Here is a 21,495-nt window from a genome sequence, read left to right as displayed (position 1 = left end):
TAGTCTTCCTTTCTCATGTCCCTCACACCCCCCACAGTCCTCTCCCATCACAATAAATAGCCTCCCATCCCTCACAAGGAAAGATTGACCTAAGGCTTGTTTGGAAAGTTACCCACTTTCAGCCCTCTCAGAAAACAAGTTAGGTCACCCGGCCCCAAAATCCTTCTGGAGCATACCATCCTTACAGCCCCTTCCTGTGAAGCAGGACACTTCTGCCCAAGCTTGCAGGAACAATTAACTGGGGCTGCACTACACAGAAAGATGGCAGGAGCGTCTGCTCCTTTCTCAGGCCACTGGGTTCCAAATAGTTTATGGTTTACACCATAAAGGTCATAAGTTTGCATGTATCTGGAAAACAAATGTCTACTAATGCAAACCTTTGAGTTCTTCTGTGAGGTGATATTTTATATAAGATACTGTGCCCTATGTCATTAGTGGTATCAGCTTTAGTGTCTGTATGATTTGCAACGGGCACTAAAAAGAAATCGTTATTAAAATGTCATACCACAGCAAAACATAAACAATCTGTCCAACCCAATAAAAACACACAAAAAGCCCCAACAACCTAAGACTGGCATCTTCTCCCTCCCCTTGGAATAACAGAACTCCACAAATATCAGTAAAACGTAAGTAGTGAAAGCCTTCCTGCTGAAAAACTAGAAAAAATGTTTAACTAATGAACGGCTGTTTGCCCTCAGCCTTCTTCCAATGCATGACTCCACCATACTGCTTGTTCTTTCCTGTTCCTCTTCCATCCCACGTGCAAGCTAGGCTTGCACTGGGACAACGGAAGAAGTCCCACGAGTACAAGAGCAGATTTCAGCAATCACACCATACCTCATCAATGATGAAATGGTTTATCACTGAGGTGAAGTAACAGAGCCAAGCCACGCGACGGGCAGAGCATTTCGCAGGTCTTGGATAAAAATACCAGAGAACAGCCTTGCTATTCAAAATCAAGAATATTTCTTGGGGATGGTAGGAGCACATAGCCGTGCAGGTTGACAACCAGAACCCTGAGAATTACCATCATATGTCCTCCTAACTTGTCCCCCTCAACACCTCTGGTAAGCTCCATGACTTTCCTAAGTAAAAGACCTATCCACTGCTTCAGTATGGTGAAAAAAAATAAACACAAAAGAACAATCTTCCCACCAACTTAAAACTAGAAGAGAAATTGAAGAAACTTCTCATGAAAGTGACTCAGAGACAGACAGTAACCTTCCTCCAGCAGCGATAACTCGTTAACAAAAGCTTAAGCTTTCTAAACCAGGCATTTAAGATGGAGAAGATGACAAACCTTCATCACAGATATAAACCGTGCTAAGCATGCTGTAATAACATCAATAACTCTATAACTGGGGACTACTGATTTGCTACATGTAACTTACTACTTCAGTGGAGGCCAACCTTCTGAGAAATTCTGATTTATGTTCAAGAAATTGCTACTTCTGCAGAGCCAGTTATGCAGAGCTGTGCCCAATGAAAACTCTCGTACTGGAGCGGCAGCACAGAGCACTCCTGCCTGTACCCAGAGTGGAGTTCGCAGCATGCTCAGAAGAGCCCCACATGCTCCTTCACACTCCTCCAAGGCTCAGGTGCAGAAATGCCACCCTCTCCCACAGTGGCAGGCCCTCTGCCTGTACACTTTCAGTGGCTTTACTCTCACTTTCCACACCCCAGCAGTTACATCCACAGTTTTATAATTCTCCATAATGCATCCTCTTGACTCTGTACACTCACCATTTTGCAGCCTTTCGAAACCACATTATCCTACCCTTACTCTGTATGTCAAAACATCACATTCATTTATTTCTCACTCTCCTGTCTTCACGACTTGCTTCCTTCATCCCCACGTATTCCCTTCCTACCCCAAAAGGGAGCCCGTTTATTCCTTTTTTTATGGTACAGTTCAGTGCAGATGTACTCCATCTGCCAAAATAAAGGAGTTACATAGTCTGAAATAGAATAATTAAGCAAGCAAATTACACATATTTAAACACATGTACACCATTTACATAAGCTATGTACAAATTATGCTTTCAGGCTCGTAATCTTACAATTTCTTCTCCCTCCTTATCTGTTCATTCCTCTTTTGCCTCTACTTCAAGCTTGCTCTTTGTGGCGAGAGCACAATCTTTATTAGTCTGTGCCAACACACGTACAATAACGGTGATCAATACCTAGTATAATGAAAATATCCCAAGACCTTCTACTCAAGGATTCTCAGCTGCCTGTAAGACCTCAGTTTAAGCATACATGTCACCAGTATGCTGCCATTTTACTTGCAATAAGCATTCATTTGGGTCTAGGTTTGTTGCTTAACTTTCTTTCCTAATGCCTTATGAATTACTCTTACGGTTCATTTTGTTTTCTTGTTTTCTCTGAATTCCCACTGAATAAAAAAGGTAGGATTTCAACCTCAAGATTCTAGCAAGACTTCAAGTAGAGTTTAGTTTGCCATGTTCAAATACTCTAAATGAACAAAAAAGTTTCTGCCAAAAAAAATAATTATGGCGTTACACAGATAGTCTCGATCTCAGAGCTATGGAAAACGCACACATTTCAAACTAAACAATACCTTTAGGTGGATGAAGCTTGTGACCTGTTTTCTCACACCATCCAACAGGATGAATGTCTGAAGAATCAGCATTTACCCAGAAATCGTAACAATCTGGGTATCCATCAAAATGGAGGCGTATTCTGTAGCCACAAACCTAAAAGCAAGAACGTACAACATACACCACTATGTTTTAAGATGTTTGCCCTACACATAACAGCTTCTGCTCAGTATTATACATAGTAACAGTGTGTTTTCAGTCAGCCTTTTACTTCTGCTCAAGCCAACGCTGGATGAATAAATTCATTTGATAAAAAGGAAAGAATAAAAAAGCAAAGCTATTCTCAGTCTGAGTGCCTCTTCTTCTGGTGAAAAGAATTAACTAAAAGCTGGATATTGCCATTAGTGTTCAAAAAGTTGAAAACTGTTCAACCCAACATCAGAATAAAACAGAAACCCTACAGAAGAGCATGAATACATGCGATACAACCATGGACAAAGCGCAGATAATGATGCTCTCAAGCTATCCCGATTAATCAATATTCAAGAGAGCACTCAACAATAACTATGTTCAACAGGCTCTCCAGAGAGATACTGAGAACTGTTATTAAAGATGAGAAGTCAGGGGAGGTATCACCCAGAACTTCATTATTCCATGAAGTAGTAAGTTAACCACCGAGAGGAAGAGAAAAACAGGACACAGTCCCTCTCGCTGTACAAGTTCCCCACATCTTCCTGAGTGTCAAATGCCATACCTTTCCCGCAGTCATCAGTGAAAATCTCTTGACATCAAGGTCACCCTATTTATATTTAATTTATACTCTCACATAGCTTTCAGTTTGCCATCTCAGAATTTTGTGGAATTCAGGTCATCCTGCAGTAAAACATGCCTCATCACTTAGTGCTGAGCACAAGGTACACAGGAAATAGTCAACCACTGACACACCATCCGCAAGAAAATGGAAGAGATATCCACAGAAATGGGATACGACTATGGGCCATGAAGAGATCCAGAAATGGGAACACAAACGCCTAGGCTATTAAAATATAAACTGCAAAATTACAGCTGCCTAGAATACCAGTGATACAGAGCAGAGTACCTACCTATTCCTGTTTCCCCATTTTCATTCAAAAAACAAAACCAAAAGAGGATCCTTGGTAAAACTACGTAAAAACTAATATAAGTTATGTTTGAAAGACACACAAAATGTAACTGAGAAACAGGTTCTCATTTATACTATTAAAAGCAAAGAAGCTACTCATCAGAAAAATGATTTCATAAACTGCAGCAAAAAGACAAACTGAGTTTATATTGTATACTAACTTGTAGAAGTTGCCAATACAGGCAACTTCTGAGGCCATCAGCCTTAAAAAATTGTAGCACAACTGTAACATAAAAAAGTGTTAGGCATTTGTATCAGTGAATGGAGCAACCGTAAATACTATCAAACTTCTATAAAACTGCTATGTATCAGTTGTCATACTTAGGATTTTTCTACTTATTTTCTCTTTTAAATATAGATTTAAACTACAGGATTACAGAAAAACCACACATCATCCAACTAGTGTAATACTATTTTCTCTAGCTGCATATGTTAAAAATATGTAAATAGTCACTTCTGCATGGCACTGGATATAGTCTTCACATGTCTGTCAGGTAGATTTAATACAGCATTATTAATTTAAAAGCCATCTTCCTACATACAGTTTCTGTCTGCTTGTTAGGGAAGAGCGAGCACTTTCAGCTGCTGCTGTTTCGGTTCAGTCTCTCCTGTAATCCTGCACCACGGCTGCTCGCAGCCTCTACTTACCTCGGTCACTGTGAGAACACAGTGTATTGACTGGTGCTCGGGATCCACGCCCTCCAGCTTCATCCCTACTTTGAATCCGTTTTTGTTGTATGGGAAAGACTGATACTGCAATGGAAAAGAACAGTTTCAACACTTCTGAAAGTGTACCAGAGAAAAACAGAGTATCTTTATAAGGAAAAGAACAATGATTATTTATTATTCATGTTTCTGAAAGAACTAATAAATCACTTTAAAATAAGTTTCACGTTCTTAAAAACATACAGCGGAAAAGATAAATTTATGTTTGTTCAAAAAACACGCTGATATTGGAATGACTTAAAACTTGAGAGTATGTAAGAAAATTATAAAGAATTAGCAAAAAAGTTAACCAAGGGAAAGAAGATGACATGATTTGCCCTCAACTTTTTTCACTAATTGTCAATAAAACATTTTAACAACATAATTATTTATTTTTCAGCCTGTACAGTGACCCTTTGACACCTTCCTGGTGGTCATCATTTCTATAATAATCACAACAATGATGCTCTATTTTGCCTTTTCATCTCCACATCTCAGGCCATCAGAGATGAACTGTAAGGCAGAAATATGAAACATTGTTTGTATATAGGGATGGCCTCTGATGTCATTTTCTCCTTTATACGTTGAGTCCAGACTAGCTAGTTTTCCAGGAATATTTTTGCACCACAGGAACATGACTACCCTTACATCATATTACAAAAAACCCAGAAGAACATCTTTCAAAAAACAGAAAGTGAAAACAAGGCTAGGCAGAACGGATGTTTTCAATCAGAAGGCATCAGCATCCCATGTATTATGCTCCCTGCCCTCTGTTAAAGAAGGAAGGAAGCTAGCAGGTATTAAGGTTAAACTGTAGGGAATATCAGAAGAATAACTGACTAAAACCGAAGAGGGTTTTCCACGGGTTAACAAATTCACAGCCAGTTTTTATGTTCCAAATGGTTACAGACAAAACACAGGAGAAGCATCTTATAAGCTCCCCCTTCCTTCTGTTCCTGTCTAAAAGCTACACATGCTCCCTAGCCATCTGCAGCACCTCTGCAGCCAATGGAAAGAGAAGGGTACCAAGGGAGGTACTCAGAGAGGTCTCACCTGCTTGGAAGGAAGGGAATCCTCTCTTTGGTGGCTTTGCCTGCAACTGATATAACTGAATAATAAACCCAGGAGAAAAAAACGCAGCGCATGGCACAAGAGCAGGAATATGCAGTCAAGGGGAAGGGAAATGGAGAACCAGACCAGTTTAAATCAGCCTAAAGTGGCCAGCTAATAGATGCCTAACCACAGCTCTAAGTCCCTATCTAAAAATAGCTTAGATCATTTTGTAGACCTCAGTTAAGGGATCAGAGTATCTGACTGCAGTACATGCATTTGAAAGTTACTTCATGCTAACATCACCACATTTAACATTTTTATTATCAATGAAAGTTTAATGAAGTTACACTAAGCATAATTCTAGATACCTCCTCAAGAGGAATGTAAAAGCAGAGCATTCTTTTTTTTAAATCAATAAACTGAAATTTTTAAGGTTCATCTTGGTGCACAGACTTGCAGTTAATGCCATCTGTATCATAAATACCTTACAGATAAAAAACCTCAGTGGAAAACCGAAATGCTAGAAATACTGACACATTGAGGAACAGTGGCCAAAAATGTAACTGACATTTTGCGAAAGCAAGCACAACTAAAATTACAAAGAAAGGAAGCAATTAAAAAAGTCACACATCTGTTTATTCTTTCATTATTATAATAAATATTACTGTACAAACAGTACAAAATTCTACAAACAATACACTAAAAATTAAGCAATGATCACACAGGTATTTCCTGAAATTTAAGACATGAATTATTCACTGTTCTTCCAATTGTCAAATCTAAAACTGCTAAGGCAACACAATCTTTAGTTTGGTTTCTGTTACAGCAAAATAACAGGCAACTTTTAGAAGACTAATAACTTTAATACTATTTAACAGATTTCAGTTTTGTGCGTTATTCTCAATACATCACCCAAGGTAAAGCTATGACAAACTTAGTAATGACACATTATCTTTACAACAAACATTTAAAGATACTTTGTTAAGGAGAGGTACAGGGACAAAATAAGAGTAAAGGTAAAAGGAGTCAGAAAATGCGCAGATGGCAGACTGAGGATTAGAAATGTTTATGTATGGTGCAAGAACATACACAAAACCCAAAGACTACATCAGGAGAGTTGGAGATTGAAAAAAACAAAATTCAAGGGTCAATAATTTTGTTTTACCGGAGCAATAACAGCTTGTCAGTCACAGCCTAGAAACGATTCTGAGATTTAAGTACCAGGAAGTGGCAAGGACTCTCCATTATCCTGACCATTCCTAACTAAGGGTACGAAAAAACGCCATGAGACGTACTGCTTCTGAACTGGAAAAATAAGAGGAAAAAAAAGAGTAATTCTCGCAATCCAAATGGAAATCAAGGATTCAAAATCGGTGATGTTTGGGCTTTGGTTTTTTTTTTTAACCTTACTGTTCCTGTGGCTTGCCTGTCCATCTGTAAAATGGAGAAATATTACCTGGCTACTTCTGGATGTTATTAAGAATTCTCTCTCCGCTACAGGCTTGTAACTACTGTACACTAAATAAAAACCTAGTTACCCAGGGGCTAAAGACTTAAAAAGAAAATATTAAATAAGACGCACTGAATGAGAAAAGTACACTGTGGAGAAAAATACAGGAAACAGTATGGCATCACCTAACGCCAGACTTTACCACCATGTGCAGTGCCCAGAAAGGCTGGTATATGCCTGTGTGCTGCATTTCATGGAACTTCAGACAGGCAGAGCAACACTTTGTAAATCTACCTTCCAGATAGAGACACTACCTATCCAGATTTTTTTCTTGTTAATTTTTCAACCAGTATATAGCACAGGGGGTTATAACTAAGGATGGTCAGGTAACTGTTGTTCTTGTACCTACAAATCTATGGATTCTGTACATTGTGATTCTAGTTCTTTACTTTTGTACCTCAGTAACGTCTAAAAGCACCAATTAAAGGTCAGCATCACACGCACATCTAAGCTGAAAAGCTAATCCCTGCACAAAAAATTTAATAGTTGAAGTATAAAGCAAACAGAAAGAAATGGATGCAAGAAACAGACTACAAGTAAGAACAGAATTATCAAAAAATAATACTGGATATACATAGCAGAAGTACAGCAGCTGAGACATGTTCACATGTTTTGCCAGGTTTTGCAAGAGAAGAGAACAGCATGGAAGCTTTGTGGATTTGCATACAGAGCTCTCTTCCAAGCAAGAGAGACAGCACTAGAGAAAGCACTGAAATGACGAATGACAACGAATACCATAGCAGGCAAAGGACAAGTAAGAGATGATGATGTGACATCCAATCAGATGACAGGCAAAATGGGAACAAGCCAAACTAGTATCTGATGTACTAACAAAATATAATGTCAGCAGGAGCTGCAAAAAGACAGGTAATATAATCAAAGCAACAAGCCAAAAGACGACCTTTGTACCACCTTTCTAAACATATTTAAAGAGAATGATACAGCATGAAAAAATGAGGCTATGTATCAGATTTTTAGCTTCAGAGATTAGAAGGAAAGGCTAGAACTTGCAGGTTTTGGAAAAGCATCTGCTTTCTGTAGTCTCAGTTGACAGCATTCATCTACAACTACAGAATTCTCTGAAAAAGCAGAGAAAGATAACTAGTTTCACATGTTTCGGCTATGTTAACGATTGCTGATGGACAGCATTATTTTAATCATGTAGGTTTTCCCCCAGAGAAGTGTAAAATCTTCAAATTCTTTTTTGTAATTAATTTCCTGGAAATTTCATTATCTTAGGTGGTTGACTGATTTAAACTTCAGAGAGTTGTACCTCTTTAAAAAGCTTAGTAGGTACTGCAACAGCCTTTTCTTCCTCCAGATAGGATGCCCAACACCATGCCTGCCTTCCTTTGGAGGGTACAGCTGTAAAGAAACACACAATAGCAAAAGAATTCTGTAACTGTTAACTTCTCAAGAAAAAAAAAAAACACTTTGAAGTTTATAATATACCTATCTCAAATCTACATTTTACTAAATGCATTCATGGTGTTTCTCAGGACTTATTTGAGGAAAAGAAGTAGCTCTATAGGTTTAATGGCACCAGGAACAAGAAGGTTCCTGGTTTGTATAGAAAGATTTCCAGCAGTTCAAATCTTGATTAGTAACAAGAAAAAGCTCTTTCAAGTGACAAGAACAACTTACGAAGTCTTGCCCCCTGTCCCTTTTCCCTTATTGCTCATAAGAAGCATTAAGATATATAATTTGCAAATGTGTAAAAAGATCAGTTCAAATCACACAGTAGCTCAGTATTTTAAATTTTTTTTCCTGAGAATTTCTTTTCCTGGAAAGCATTTTCAACTGGACAGCACTCGTGACATATTTTTTTAATGACAGTTGAAATACTTTAACAGCACTCAGAATGTTTCTAACCTACTCCATCACTTTGTAGTTTGATGGTTTTGGGTGGAGAGGCAGTGATTTAACAGTAATTTCTCCAAGCCATCAAAACTGCCACCAGTGCTTTTTTCCCCCATCATGTCATTAGCATATGACAGAAACTTCCAGTTTCAGGTTTGCTCATATAGTATGAACACTCGCATACACTTGCGTAGTAATTGTAATATTGGCTACAGTCACGTCAGTGAGTAACAGTTTTTAGGCCTTGAAAATAAGGCACTAACTGCACTGGCAAAAGCCAGGAACTTCAAAAACAGATGGCTTGTGAGGCTGGCCATGTATGTGTCTACTTTCATACACCTCCACTCCGCTCTGCCGATCTTCACCTAAAATGCTTCCTCTGCACATGCAGCTTAGCATTTCAGACCATAAGCTCATGCTGCCAGGAGGATTCCTCACAGTCCACAGTGTGATTTTGGCCTGATCCTGACTGTGGACTACTCACAAGAGAAATAAGCCCCTTAAGTAACAGTCTGGCTAAGCGTTTTTATGATTAAAACATGAACCATAACAATAGTGATGCCAAACTCTCCTGAAGAAAGCTGATAATGTAACCAAAAGATAACAAATTTCAGAATGACAGTGATTGCTCAACACTATTAAAGCACATCCATTTTATTTGTGATTTACCCAGTTTTTATCTATTCCATTTAAGAGATGTGTTGCTCAGCACGACAATACACAGTTATGTGCTTGGTTCTGAATATAAATCGGTCTTTTATACCAAATCTCTTGTGCTGAACTGACATCTTCCCAAATAAAAAAACCAGAAGAAATCTGTACAGATCACACTGTGGACAGCAGTGATTTCCGTACAGCATTGGCTTTATGCTTCTATCTCACACACTTCTTATCACGTCAACTTTGGAAACAACTGTAGAAATAATATTTGTATTTCAGCAGTAATTCTATCTCAGGAGGGGGATCTTCCATAACTTTTGTATGTTGCATCTTCAATCAGTAGTTCATCTGCCTAGAGTGCAGCAGAGCTGCTTGGAGCTCTGTGCTGATTAGTGGCCCAGCAACTTCTGGTAATGGCTCCCTGTCTACCATAAGAAACACTTTGGAGGGCAAGATGTAGGTTTGTGCTTGATGTACCACTGAGGTGTAAGAGCTGCTGATTCTCCGATTCTTCCTCGAAGTATCTATCATCCAAATAGCCTGAAAAAACCAGCACTCATTTAAAATACGTTTTATTATGCCGCTTGATGCAGCTTATGTCCCTTTGGACTGATTATAACAATTATTCCTAAACAGTTCCATACATGTGTCTATTTCCAGCACACACTGTAGATACAAAATTGATCCCCAAGGAAACAAAAGTAAACTTTCACTTCTGCTTAATATATGTCTTTCAACATGTGGGAACTCAATGGGCCTGATTCCCTTTAATACCGGCACTCTTTAGAGGGATGAAAAAAAAGCCTAAAATGTGCATCAATTACATTTACACTCACTATATCCTCCTCCACGCTGCCAGAGGTATATAAACTGGCTCTTTGTAAAAGGTAATCAATCTCCAAGTAATGGGTTTTCTTCCCAGTTTTCACTTGGCGCTCTCAGTTCTTCAATCCTTAAAACTTAATTGCTGTAAGTAACACTGGCACTCTCTTTTTACAGAATCGAAAAAAATGTATTCAATAGGGAATACAAACTCAGTGAAACCATGCTGGCAATTCACAGTAAGAGATGGATATTACCTAAAGAATTGATAGTTGAGATTTTTGTTTCATAATCTAACTTACTTTGTTTCAAAACTGTTATCTCCCCCTTTCTTTTTCTCCTGGCTCTCTGTGAGACTCTCAAGATCCTTCCTTCAGGTTTGTCCTCCTGAGTTAAAAAAAAAGTACAGTAACCTCGTTAGTTCCGAAGTCTAGCACAGTAAAAACAGAGACACCCAAGGTTTAACTGTGACTTCATTTAAATGGCTACTGACATAGCTCTCTACTACCTCAAACAAACCTGCAGATGTCTAATAAAAACAAAGCGAGCCATCAGTGACAAATCACAGCAAACACGGTGAAAACGACAGACAGGACTCTCAACACCCGGCACTCAGCCAGCCAGCCTTGTCTAAGCCAGGGACAGATCACGAAGCCTTCAGCAGGCCTGGCTGAGCGGCAGATAAATAGCAGTATCTTTGATATGTTCATGCTTCCAAAATAAAGGAAAACCTCTCACAGCTTTAGTCTGCTTCTTTCAAATGTACAACTGCTTTACTAAATATAAAATGGCACTGATCCTTTTTATTTATTTCACTGTTTGTGTATTAACATTTTTGTTAGCACCTGAATAGATTAACAGAATAAGTACTGATTTGGGAGGGCAGATGCATGGAGGCAAAGAAGGCGTTCCCTGACTTTTGCCTAAAGATACTTCTATGCAGAGAGCTACAAATTCCCTTCCGACAACTCTAGTGTCTTCAGCCTTTTGACAATACGGCAGTTGCAGAGCTCTCCCCTTCTCCCTCAAAACTGTGCTCCTCCCAGCCGTGTCACAGCTATTGGGAAGAAAACAAATATTACAGGAAAACAAACATTGTGGGAAGGTACTGTGATAAGTTTATTCTAAAATGAAGAATAAATCCAAAAGGACAAAAACAAAAGGTGCCCCAAAGCACATTACGCTGTAACACAAAACAAAACCAAATCTTTAGCTATGATTTTCTAAGGCAAATTACATTAAGAAAATCAAAAGTATTCTCTTCTTAACTGTAATGTAGCTTTCTTTGTAAATAAATTATTGGTCTATAGTCATTTATTCATGTGCAGAGTGACAAAGTAACAGGAGTTGGGAAGTAGGTACTCCTATTTTTCTGTGCTGAAGACACAGCAAGTCTATGTTAGTATTGTTTTTCCTCTAAATTCTTTTTGTTCCGTTCTTAAAAAAGGAGAGAAAAGAAATAAAAACCAGCTCTTATCAGTCCATTGTCAATAATTACAATTTACTGATGAGGCATAATTAAATTGGTAAGTGAACCACCTACTTATTGTGGCTGTGATAGTGATGCCGTCATTTCTCTTTGTAGACTGATGAAGTTACTGACATTGCAATATAAAGCAAAACTCCCACCGAAATACTTGCAGGAATGGGTTTATGATGCATACTAACAGTTTCATCGGGATTGTCTTTCTTCTCCCCATTATCCCTGGACTCTTCTTTGAGAGGTAACTTTGCTTTTCTTTTCCGAATGCCTTTGGAATCATCTTCCCCATTGCATTCCACGCTGGGCTTTTCCTCCTTTGGTTCTCTACTACAAGAATAACACAATGACACAAGGCCAATATTATTTCACTTCCCATATTCATAAAACAAGTAAAAAGCGAGTAAATCTGAAGGTCAAGTGTTTGTAGGTCCCAGGGTATTATACCAAATATATTCTTAGAAATACTACTGAAAATTACATCTGTCAAAAGAATTAGTCTGAAAGACACTGTAGCAACTGCAAAAGGAAAGCTGTCAGCTTACGCTGAACAAGTTCTGCATGTTTTAAACAGTGTGTCTTTCCCCACGTACCACCAAGTCTCACGGAGAAGCAAACTGAAATGTTTAGGATTGCAGGGCAGTTTACAGAAAGGAAAGCAAAGGTAATTGTTAAGACTGACAAATCCAATTGGAGAAAGCTGGTATGTGACTGTACAAATTGCTAAACAAGCAAGCAGAACAGAAAACTTGGAAGCAATTAGCTAAAAATAAAGGAAAATGCACAAAATCATAGATGTTAAAAACTGCCGTAATGCAGTAATATGCAATACAGAATGGACATACTAACACAAACCTTCTTTTATGATGAGATAAACTGCACTAACTGAAAGAAAAGGAACTGAGAAACTACAATACGCTCACGTTTTCACTCACTGTCATCTATAACACAGCTCTTGCACTTACTTATAATTAACTTACCACACCAACCATCTCATTACCGATTATCTTAATTCCAATGATTATGAAACAGGGTGGGAGTCTGACACTGATTCATACATCCCATAGACTGTTCTACCGCTTGCATCTGAGAGCAGAACACAGCACACTCTGAGCAGAAAAGACTGCCCTCAACATCAGCGGTAGACAAAACCAAATGTTGTTAATGCATTTACATGAAAAACAGTGAAAGAACATTATAAACCAATGGAGACTCACCAAAACATGGCTGCTTAGTATCTCCCTTTGCCCCACCATTAACGTTTTATCCCACCACTTTTATCTAATGTTGCATTTACGCCAAATTCTTTGTTTCTATGCTTTGTAATAGCACCTACTTGTTTTTTACTTGCTGGGCACACTTCTGGCTGCAAAATTTCCCTTCAGGAACAAATTCTTCTATGGTACCATAGCGGTAACAGTTTTCACAGAAAACAAGTCCATCCATTTTCGCAGTTTCCTTCAACCTTGTGGGGATCCCTGTCTTTTCTGAAAAGGCTGCACAATGAAAAAAGTAACTTCGCTTAGGAAGAGGTGATACATTTCCAACCATCCTCAGCAGGCCTCGCCAAGCAAACAGAAAAATGGAAGTCACACCACTCTTGTTAGAATGAAGAACTGGTAGTTAGTGTCTGTATGGGGTCTGTATTCCTGACAAGCAAGTTGGGTTTTCATATTGCAACATGAGAGAGAGGAATCCACTGATTTCATGCTTCTGTCATCAGTGGCACATCGACACTGCTTGTTGTGGCTACTCGTGGAAGGAGTGAATTTTGTGACAGGCACTGCTCTGACTGCCCACAGAATCACTGCTGCACGGAGTCCATCACCTCATCTCCTGCTGACTTGCCTCGTTTTTGACCTATATATAGGGTCATTTGGGAAAAAGGTTTGGGTGGGGAGTTATTTTTCAATAGGTGAACTTATTTCTGGAAGTAAATCACTGACTACATTCTACAGTCTCTCACAGCAGCAGCTATTGCTTAACCTGCCTGAGGTCTACCAGAAGTAAAAAAATCACTAATTTTGTAACAAAGAAATTTTCAAATACTAAGTTACTCATTCGTCCTAAGCTACAATTTCCCCACAAGAGGCATGCAGCCTAGGAGAGGATGCCGTTTCTTTCACTCACAGGCAAGTATGAAGCACTGTCAAGTTCTCCAGCTTCTAGAGCAGGTCGTTGACTCTGCACCCCCCCGAAAGGCAAATTACAAGCCACAAACGATTTCTTTTGCTTGAGCACTGTACTGTCTTTGAAAGCAGAGTCAAATGAACTCTCATGTGCAGACTATCTCCACTAGAAGAATATATAATTTACGTGCTACATTTACACTCCAGCACCATTAGTGGTTCAAAACAACTATTTCCTCTCACAATGGAAAACCGTAGCAATATTTTTCTCTTTGGGGAGCATTAAATTAATCAAGGACAGTGTAAGGTAGTAGTAGGATGCTTACTTGGTATGCTTATGTACCCATAAACACACTTTAATTCAGTAGCAACTTTTTTTTAGGTTTACCAGACCATAGGGGATGATGTTGCATGCTTTACTGTAGATAACTGTGATCTCTCAGTCTAAGGAGAGAACCTGTTGTGCCACTATGCTATCACACCGTTGCCACCCTCATCACAGACTTGAATCTTGATTAACTATCATTGTCTTGGAGACAGACCTACAGAACAGAATGGCTGCGATCTGAAGCTTCAGACCTCACAGCTGAGCCCCAAACTACTTTCCCACCAGTGTAAATATTTCACCTATTCACAAAAGTCACATGACAATTAAGACTTAATGGTGGGGGGAGTAGCAAAGGAAAACTTTCATTGACTTTGTTTATTGTGCTTATACTGATGATTATTAAAGCAAAATTTTGAAGTCTGCTTTTCGAAGGACTTACAGAATGCATATTTTAAAAGAAAATTGATAAAATATATTATCAACAAGGAAAAAACCCTAGGTAGTTGTAAGTAATTGCAAAACCAGTTGTGATATTCTCTTTCATGCTACTCCATCATTGCTGGAGTCAGTGTACCAAAATTTTCAGAATTTTTGACCACGTAAACCAACTTTTCTTGAACAAAAAAGGTGTTTCCTTACGTCAGTGTTTTAAATCCAGGAAACACCTTATTTGGTAGAGAGATACTACAACTATTAGAATTTGATCATTCAAGATAAACATAAATGGTTACTACACGTTAATTCTAATACTGTAAAAAAGCATAGTCAGCAGGAGCAAGGCAACAATGCAGACATACATTGACATCGGTGGTAGCAGCTGAGCAGCAGCCAGTATCATGTGAAGGCAGTTTACAGTGCGCGGTACTTCAGTCACAAATGAACTGCACGCAGTTAGTGAAGTCTGTGGGCAGTCTAGAGAACCAGCTCAGCAAAAACAACATCTAAAAAATTCTCAGTAATTTAAAGTAAGAAATTGACTACTTTGCAAATTAGAGGGAAAATACTGATTCTAAACTTAGAAAAAATTACTGTTAGAAAAAATTGTGGCTGTAATTGAACTTCAGATGTTTAACAGTGGAATTATTTCCTTTTAACTTAAAATTAATTTATTTTCATACTTATTCACACCCCAAGAAACAGGTAACATCATCAGAGATACTCTGTGCATTAAAGCAAATAAGGAGGTTTTTTTTGGGGGGGCAATCTTTAAGAAAAACTGATATATTAAACAAAATACAGTCTACCACAGAAAATGTTTACTGCCTCTTAACTGACCTTCTTGAGCAGTTGGAACCATCCAGGTTGTGGTAGCAGTTGCCTTTTTAACACTTTCCATCTCAGTTTCATCTGTAATCACTTCCAGGGCCCCAAATTCATTCACTCTAAACTGTAAGACAAAACAAATGGCATAGAGTATAATAAAAAATTTACTAATACTCTCTTACAGCGTCTTCTTTTACCCACCAAGATAGGTTTTACATGGTGTCCTCACCATATTACCTAATTTCTATGTGTTTCTGCTTACCACATGGAATTGGAAACAAGCCTTTCTTGTTTCTATCAAGCAAAATGCAAAGTCATTTTGTTATCTAAAATAATTTGCAACAGATATTGATATAGATGCCACCACATGCTGATCGATATCTAACTTCAACACAAGAATCAAAAAATCAGTAACAGAAATTCATGGGAAAATCTCCAAACCGTATGCTTTTCATTGCCAGCAAAATAATGCACTCCAGTCACTGAGTATTTTTGTTGAGGAAAAGGGAACTGAATGTCAAATACAAATGCTTCACAGAGCACAGAAATTTCAGCATCCTCCAAAAACACAGTACTTCTCCACTGTAAAGTGCACATAAACAAACATCTCAAGGCAGTTTATGAGCTGTTTAATTACATGCTGAACGTGATATTACTGTCAGCCAGAAGCAAGGCTCAACAATACCCCACACGCTGTGCTTACACAGGAGCACCGGGAGTTATATCCATCCTGCTGCTAGCAGAAGAGAGTCTTCCAAATGCTGTAATGATTACAGCGCTACCAGATGAAAATAAACTTTGGCTCCCCAGTCACTACGTGGTTTGCAGGCCCAGCTGGTTACACGGGCTGAGCTCAAGGCAGCGCTTTGTCCCTGATCGTCTGCTCTGAACAGCGAAGGGGTGTAACTCTCTGAGCTTTCCCACAGAGCACAGGTCTCTAGCAGCGAGGTGCTCTCACCAACGGAGATCAACAGGAAAAATTAAGCCTGAGAGAGTCTCTCAAAGCTCCCCAGCACCCACTTGTGAGAATATTCCTTCAGGGCAGTAGCATGAAGCCTATTTCTGTTTCTCTGGTCAGGCAACTTTACCTTGAGAAAATGAGAAGAGGAACAATTGCCTGGCACTACATTGATCTTCTCTGTGCCTCCGGAGGCTGCAGGATGAATCACTCCCACTCACTTTGGACCCTGCTATGGTATAGTACCGAAAATAAGCCATTCTGACTGAAAGCAAAGGTGAGCCCCATGACATACATACCACAACAGTGTGCTTTCACCAATACAGTCCTTCCAGCCTCAGCATTTGCAAAGAGCCACCAGGTCCTAAGGAATGCGAGCAGCTCAGAAATAATAAGCTGAGGGGAGGGATAGGAAGAAGAGGAGGACCTCACACAGTCATATGACTTCTGGAGCCAAGATTTTTACTTGTGATCAGCTACGCTCACAACAGATACGCAAGTGTGGACAAACTGTCGATAAATCCATCTGGACTGAAAGACCAGGAGTTCAGCTTTGAAAGGCAACCAAATGCAGTAACACCATGTGCTCACACTCCAGTTTGTGGACAGACATTCACGCTGTTCCACCCAAAGAAAAGCAGCGGAGTTACCATTCAGAAGAGGATTCTTGTGTCTTACGGCTGAATTACGCACCCAGCCTGGTTCCTATTTCGGTTAAGCTCATTTTTGCTGTTGGTGCTTTGCTGCGTCTGCAATAGGTGGATGCCAGAGGGAAAACCTTCCTTGCTTCCAAGAGTTCTAACTCTGCAACAGCTGGCTCAGCAAGCAGGCTGCGAGCGCAGACTAAAACACAGTGCTGCAGCCCACCAACAGGTCACAGGGAAGTTACTAACCAACTTCTGGAAACACTCTCCTGCACCTTCATACAACATCAGCCGGAACATACATACACCAAAGGTATTTCTGAACAGTCCAATTAATACCTGGGATATTTCTGCATGATCTGATCGATGTTCAGCCCTGACGCTACACATACATTCCTCCTCCACTGGGTCCTCCCATGGTACAGCAAGGAGGTCACCCTAGCCGGTGCAGCAACCTGCCAGCCCTTCCAGCTTCAGAGGGCTGACTGACAGGCATCAAATGATGAAAGACAGACGACTGCAGGGAAGGCTGCTCCCACATACCCTTTCACTGGAGGTTCTTCACGCACGGCAGCAAGAACTGAACCGTTAAGGAAGCAGCTCTTCAATAGTCAGGCCACCATGCTAAGATGTGCCCAGTGATGGAGAGTAACCACTTGCTACTACCTTAGCAGGCAGGAGGGCACAACAACGCTCATGGGCCAGCTGCCTCGTCTGACCTCTGTATCTCCTGTTTTTGCCCGCAGCCTCGCCTCTATCAGCATCAGTGGCCTCCACCTCCTGTTCGGATGCCAACTTGAAGCAGATATGTCTGCTTTCACTCACTGCTTCCCCAGCTACAGCTTCAGCATTACTGTGCATGCTGAGCTCTCCGTAGCTGACCAGAAAAATGCCTCAGACCTGGGAAGTCGTACTCTGGTTTTAGCTGGGGAGGAAAAGCAACGAAAAACTTGTGACAGAGTTTAATTGCTTAAAAACGGGATAAATAGATGTACAGAGCAGCATGCTGGACAAAGCCATCACAGGATGAGAGCTGCCAGAGCAACGTGCCAACTAGTTGGAAACATGACAAAAAAGGATCTAGATTAATGGTGGTTTATGTGTCCATGAAAAAATTCAACACTTTCGTAAGCCTCTTCTGCTCAGAAAGTAGGCGACAAAAAACCTAAAGGTTCTGTCATAATATTTGCTCTACTTTTGGCGATCCAAGCTAAAATATAGTAAGAGCAGTTCTCCCATATACTTCCCTAAATGTCATGACAGTCTGGAAGTTCGCAGCAGGTGATACAGAGGGAAGGAAACAGTGCCACTGAGCTAACTTCTGAGGATGGATCCATAGCTTTCTGAGAAGTAAAAATTTGTTTTTAAGTCACAAAACTCCTTAAGTAAATATATAAATTTGCACTGGATGAAGGAATTTTCCTTAAACCTGTCTTCATTAAAGCAAACAGTACAATTCCCATTGATGGAAACAAGGTCAGGCCATTATCAAGTACTTTTTAAATAATCTCACAAAGCAGCCTGATTTTTGTCACTGTTTAAAAGATAATAAATTATAAAGCTTGCTGGGTATGAATTTAATCCACTTGACTTCTGTCAAATGCCTGTTTGCAAATTTTAAGTAACCTCTTAAGATAATTCTCTATCCCACCCAATGGAGTCAACAGTCTTAAAAGATCAGAAGGCAAAGAAGAAGAAGAGAAACCTCAACAGCTTTCATGAGCGAATCCACAGTAAGATAAACAGAAATAAATGTAACATTTGGATAGAAAATTTAACTTTCAAAGTTTCATGTATAGGTGAGCAACAAGGGCAAAAATACACATTTTCAAGTTACTGCAGTTCTTTTAACACAAATATATCATAAACTGAGCTGGCAGGATGAGTCCAACTGTTAGTGGGTAAGTATACAACACAGAACTTACTTAGCTGCCTTGCTTAGCAGTTTCCACAAGGATCAAAAGGGAATTAAACAGCACCTTCCATCTAAACATCATTAGAGATTCCTTCCACTCAGAGCTGAGAGACGTTTTCGCATTCTTGGGCAATGATGCCCTGATATACCAGGACTTCAGCTTATATGACTGTTAATTTAATCCCCAGGAACATTTTAATATTCATTCAAGAAATAAAGAACACATTGAGGGAAATCAAGGCTTAAATAGGTAATAATCAAACATTATGAATACTTTCTGAACCATTTCTGTCTGTCCACATACTAAGTTCTTCTACAGGGATCAAAATTACTATCAATAAACATTTTTTTAAAAATTAAAATGGCATTCAAATTTACACAGGACTGGAACAAGTATCATAAGTCACTGAGACAAACCCTTTGTTTATTGCAGGCAATAGTACCACACAAAGTATTTCATGTTTCAGCTGCAATGGAGAAGTGGACAGATTTTCTGTTACCAGTGCCTCTACTGAAAGTCCATTCCTGAATTTCTTTCACGAAAAACCTTCTTCTAACTTTTCATTTACGTCTATTCATAGTCAGTTTATACCCATTTGTTCTTAACCCAACATTACCCTATGGATTACATAGCTCTAGTACCCTAACACTTACTCTCTGGGTATACATTTGAAGCAAGAAATTATGTACCCCCAGACTTAATTTTATTAGGCTAAGCACAAGCTCCTTCTGTTCTTCTTGTGAAAATGATGCTCCACCTTCTTGATCAGCCCATCATTCTTTGCCCACCGTATGCTGGGCTTAACCATGGAACATAACACCACAGGTGGACTTCTGCTGTCCCTCCTCCAGTGGCTTTAGGACCTTTCCATTTCTAACGGAAGTTCTTTGCCTTATCATGCAGGCTAGAAGGCACTCTGTAGTTTTGTGCAGGGGGGGATTATATTTGAAAAGGGCCTTCAGTTCTCTTTCTCCATATTTCATAAAAATACTCTGTGTATTTGTCACTACGTGGGATAAATCTGCAAACAATGCAAAATGTCTACCACACTGCAGATTAATTCTTAGAAACTCAAACCTATCGAGAAGAAATATATACGATCCAGTTTCAAATTAAGTCCTCGCTGTTGCATGTGTCTAATTCAGAGCAACAAAGATCAGACTATCTCCGTTTGCTGTTACTTGTGCCCTTTTGAGAGTGTACAAGATCTTATCAGTACCCAGAGATCAAATCAGAATAAAGGCTACTATCGTTTTCTACAAGGTAAAAAATATTTTTTGGGAGAACAGGCAGAAATAAAAAGGAAGAAAAAGGAAGAACAACTGAAGTGCAAAGGACAAAAAAGAAGAAAAAACCCCACGCATCTTAATGCACGGCTTTAAAATAAATTAGAAAAAACAGCCAACACTACCATCTACTGGGCAAGATAAGGACAAAGAGTTCATTGCAATAGACAATTGTTGCTGCATTCTGACAGTAACTTCAGAAATAAAACTCATCTTGAACCCACAACAGTGTGATTGTGGACTAGCTCAGAAGAAACCTGCAAAATTTATATTATCCAAAACAAAAGTAAATTGAGGAAATGCTCTTTATGCCTATGAAGTAACTAAACTTAAAGTAGCAGGGTTAGACAGCAGTCTGTCAAGAGGACCAACACCTGGGACTCCGGGGATAGAAGCCAAAGAACTACGCTCAGATCTCTGGTTAGTAAACAGTTTTCATCATTCTTGATTTTAATTACCATTTAATCACAGTGATTTCAGTGGGACTGCTCAGATAAATCAGAGCCCTTCTGGCATCTTAAAGCTCCTCCTCTCTTTAAAGCCAAGGAATCGCCTATAGACACTGTATTGTCCAACCGCATCCTGCTACATGCCAAACTATTTTTTACATATTATTTAAGTTGAATAAGTTAGTAAATGCCAGAACTTGTCCATTCAACCATTCTCCTCTTCTGTGTGTGTGTGATACAGTCTTTACATGCACAATCACATACTATTTTTTTCCACAGAACCCCTGCCCCAGGCAGGGGCTGGATAGCATTCAGAAAATGAGGCAGCTGTTGGGTATTTTTATACTCTTTCTTCAAGCAGTAAAGCCAGTCTTATTTACTTTGCAAGGTTTGAAAGCAGAATGACTGTTTATTTTCTTTTAAAAAAACTCACTGAAATAACAAAAAGCATGTACCAAAAAAAAGCTTTAGGCACTCTAGCAATTACTGTTACAATGCAGTGCAAAGTAATTCCTGAAACAAAACCTCTGTTCTCAACCATTTACAAAAGAAAATATCCCTTCCTGGCTCTTCATCGTTCGAGTACTCTGCTCCCAGCTTATTTCAAAGCACTCAGTAAGCATGTGACCCCCGATGCTTGCCTGGTCACAAAATTTGGACTCTTTCAAGAATTCAGAAGGTTAGGGGAACGTGTCCCTGCACCTGGCTA

General features: G+C 39.3%; 1 protein-coding gene across 8 annotated transcripts in view; it reads right to left on the bottom strand.

The window, feature by feature from the left end:
* Window positions 1-21,495, bottom strand: part of L3MBTL3 (L3MBTL histone methyl-lysine binding protein 3) — a 91,273-nt gene that overhangs the window by 51,988 nt on the left and 17,790 nt on the right. For all 8 annotated transcript variants that reach the window (XM_076333588.1, XM_076333585.1, XM_076333587.1 and 5 more), the window contains exons 3-9: window positions 15,546-15,657; window positions 13,150-13,309; window positions 12,002-12,143; window positions 10,636-10,720; window positions 8,265-8,356; window positions 4,372-4,476; window positions 2,582-2,717 (exon numbers count right to left, since the gene is read on the bottom strand). In XM_076333588.1, the coding sequence (XP_076189703.1) occupies window positions 2,582-2,717; window positions 4,372-4,476; window positions 8,265-8,356; window positions 10,636-10,720; window positions 12,002-12,143; window positions 13,150-13,309; window positions 15,546-15,657 (832 nt within the window). The remainder of the gene's footprint in view (window positions 1-2,581; window positions 2,718-4,371; window positions 4,477-8,264; window positions 8,357-10,635; window positions 10,721-12,001; window positions 12,144-13,149; window positions 13,310-15,545; window positions 15,658-21,495) is intronic.

This window comes from Aptenodytes patagonicus, chromosome 3, assembly GCF_965638725.1.
Source record: "Aptenodytes patagonicus chromosome 3, bAptPat1.pri.cur, whole genome shotgun sequence".
NCBI lineage: Eukaryota > Metazoa > Chordata > Aves > Sphenisciformes > Spheniscidae > Aptenodytes > Aptenodytes patagonicus.
This window is presented reverse-complemented; position numbering and strand designations above follow the sequence as displayed.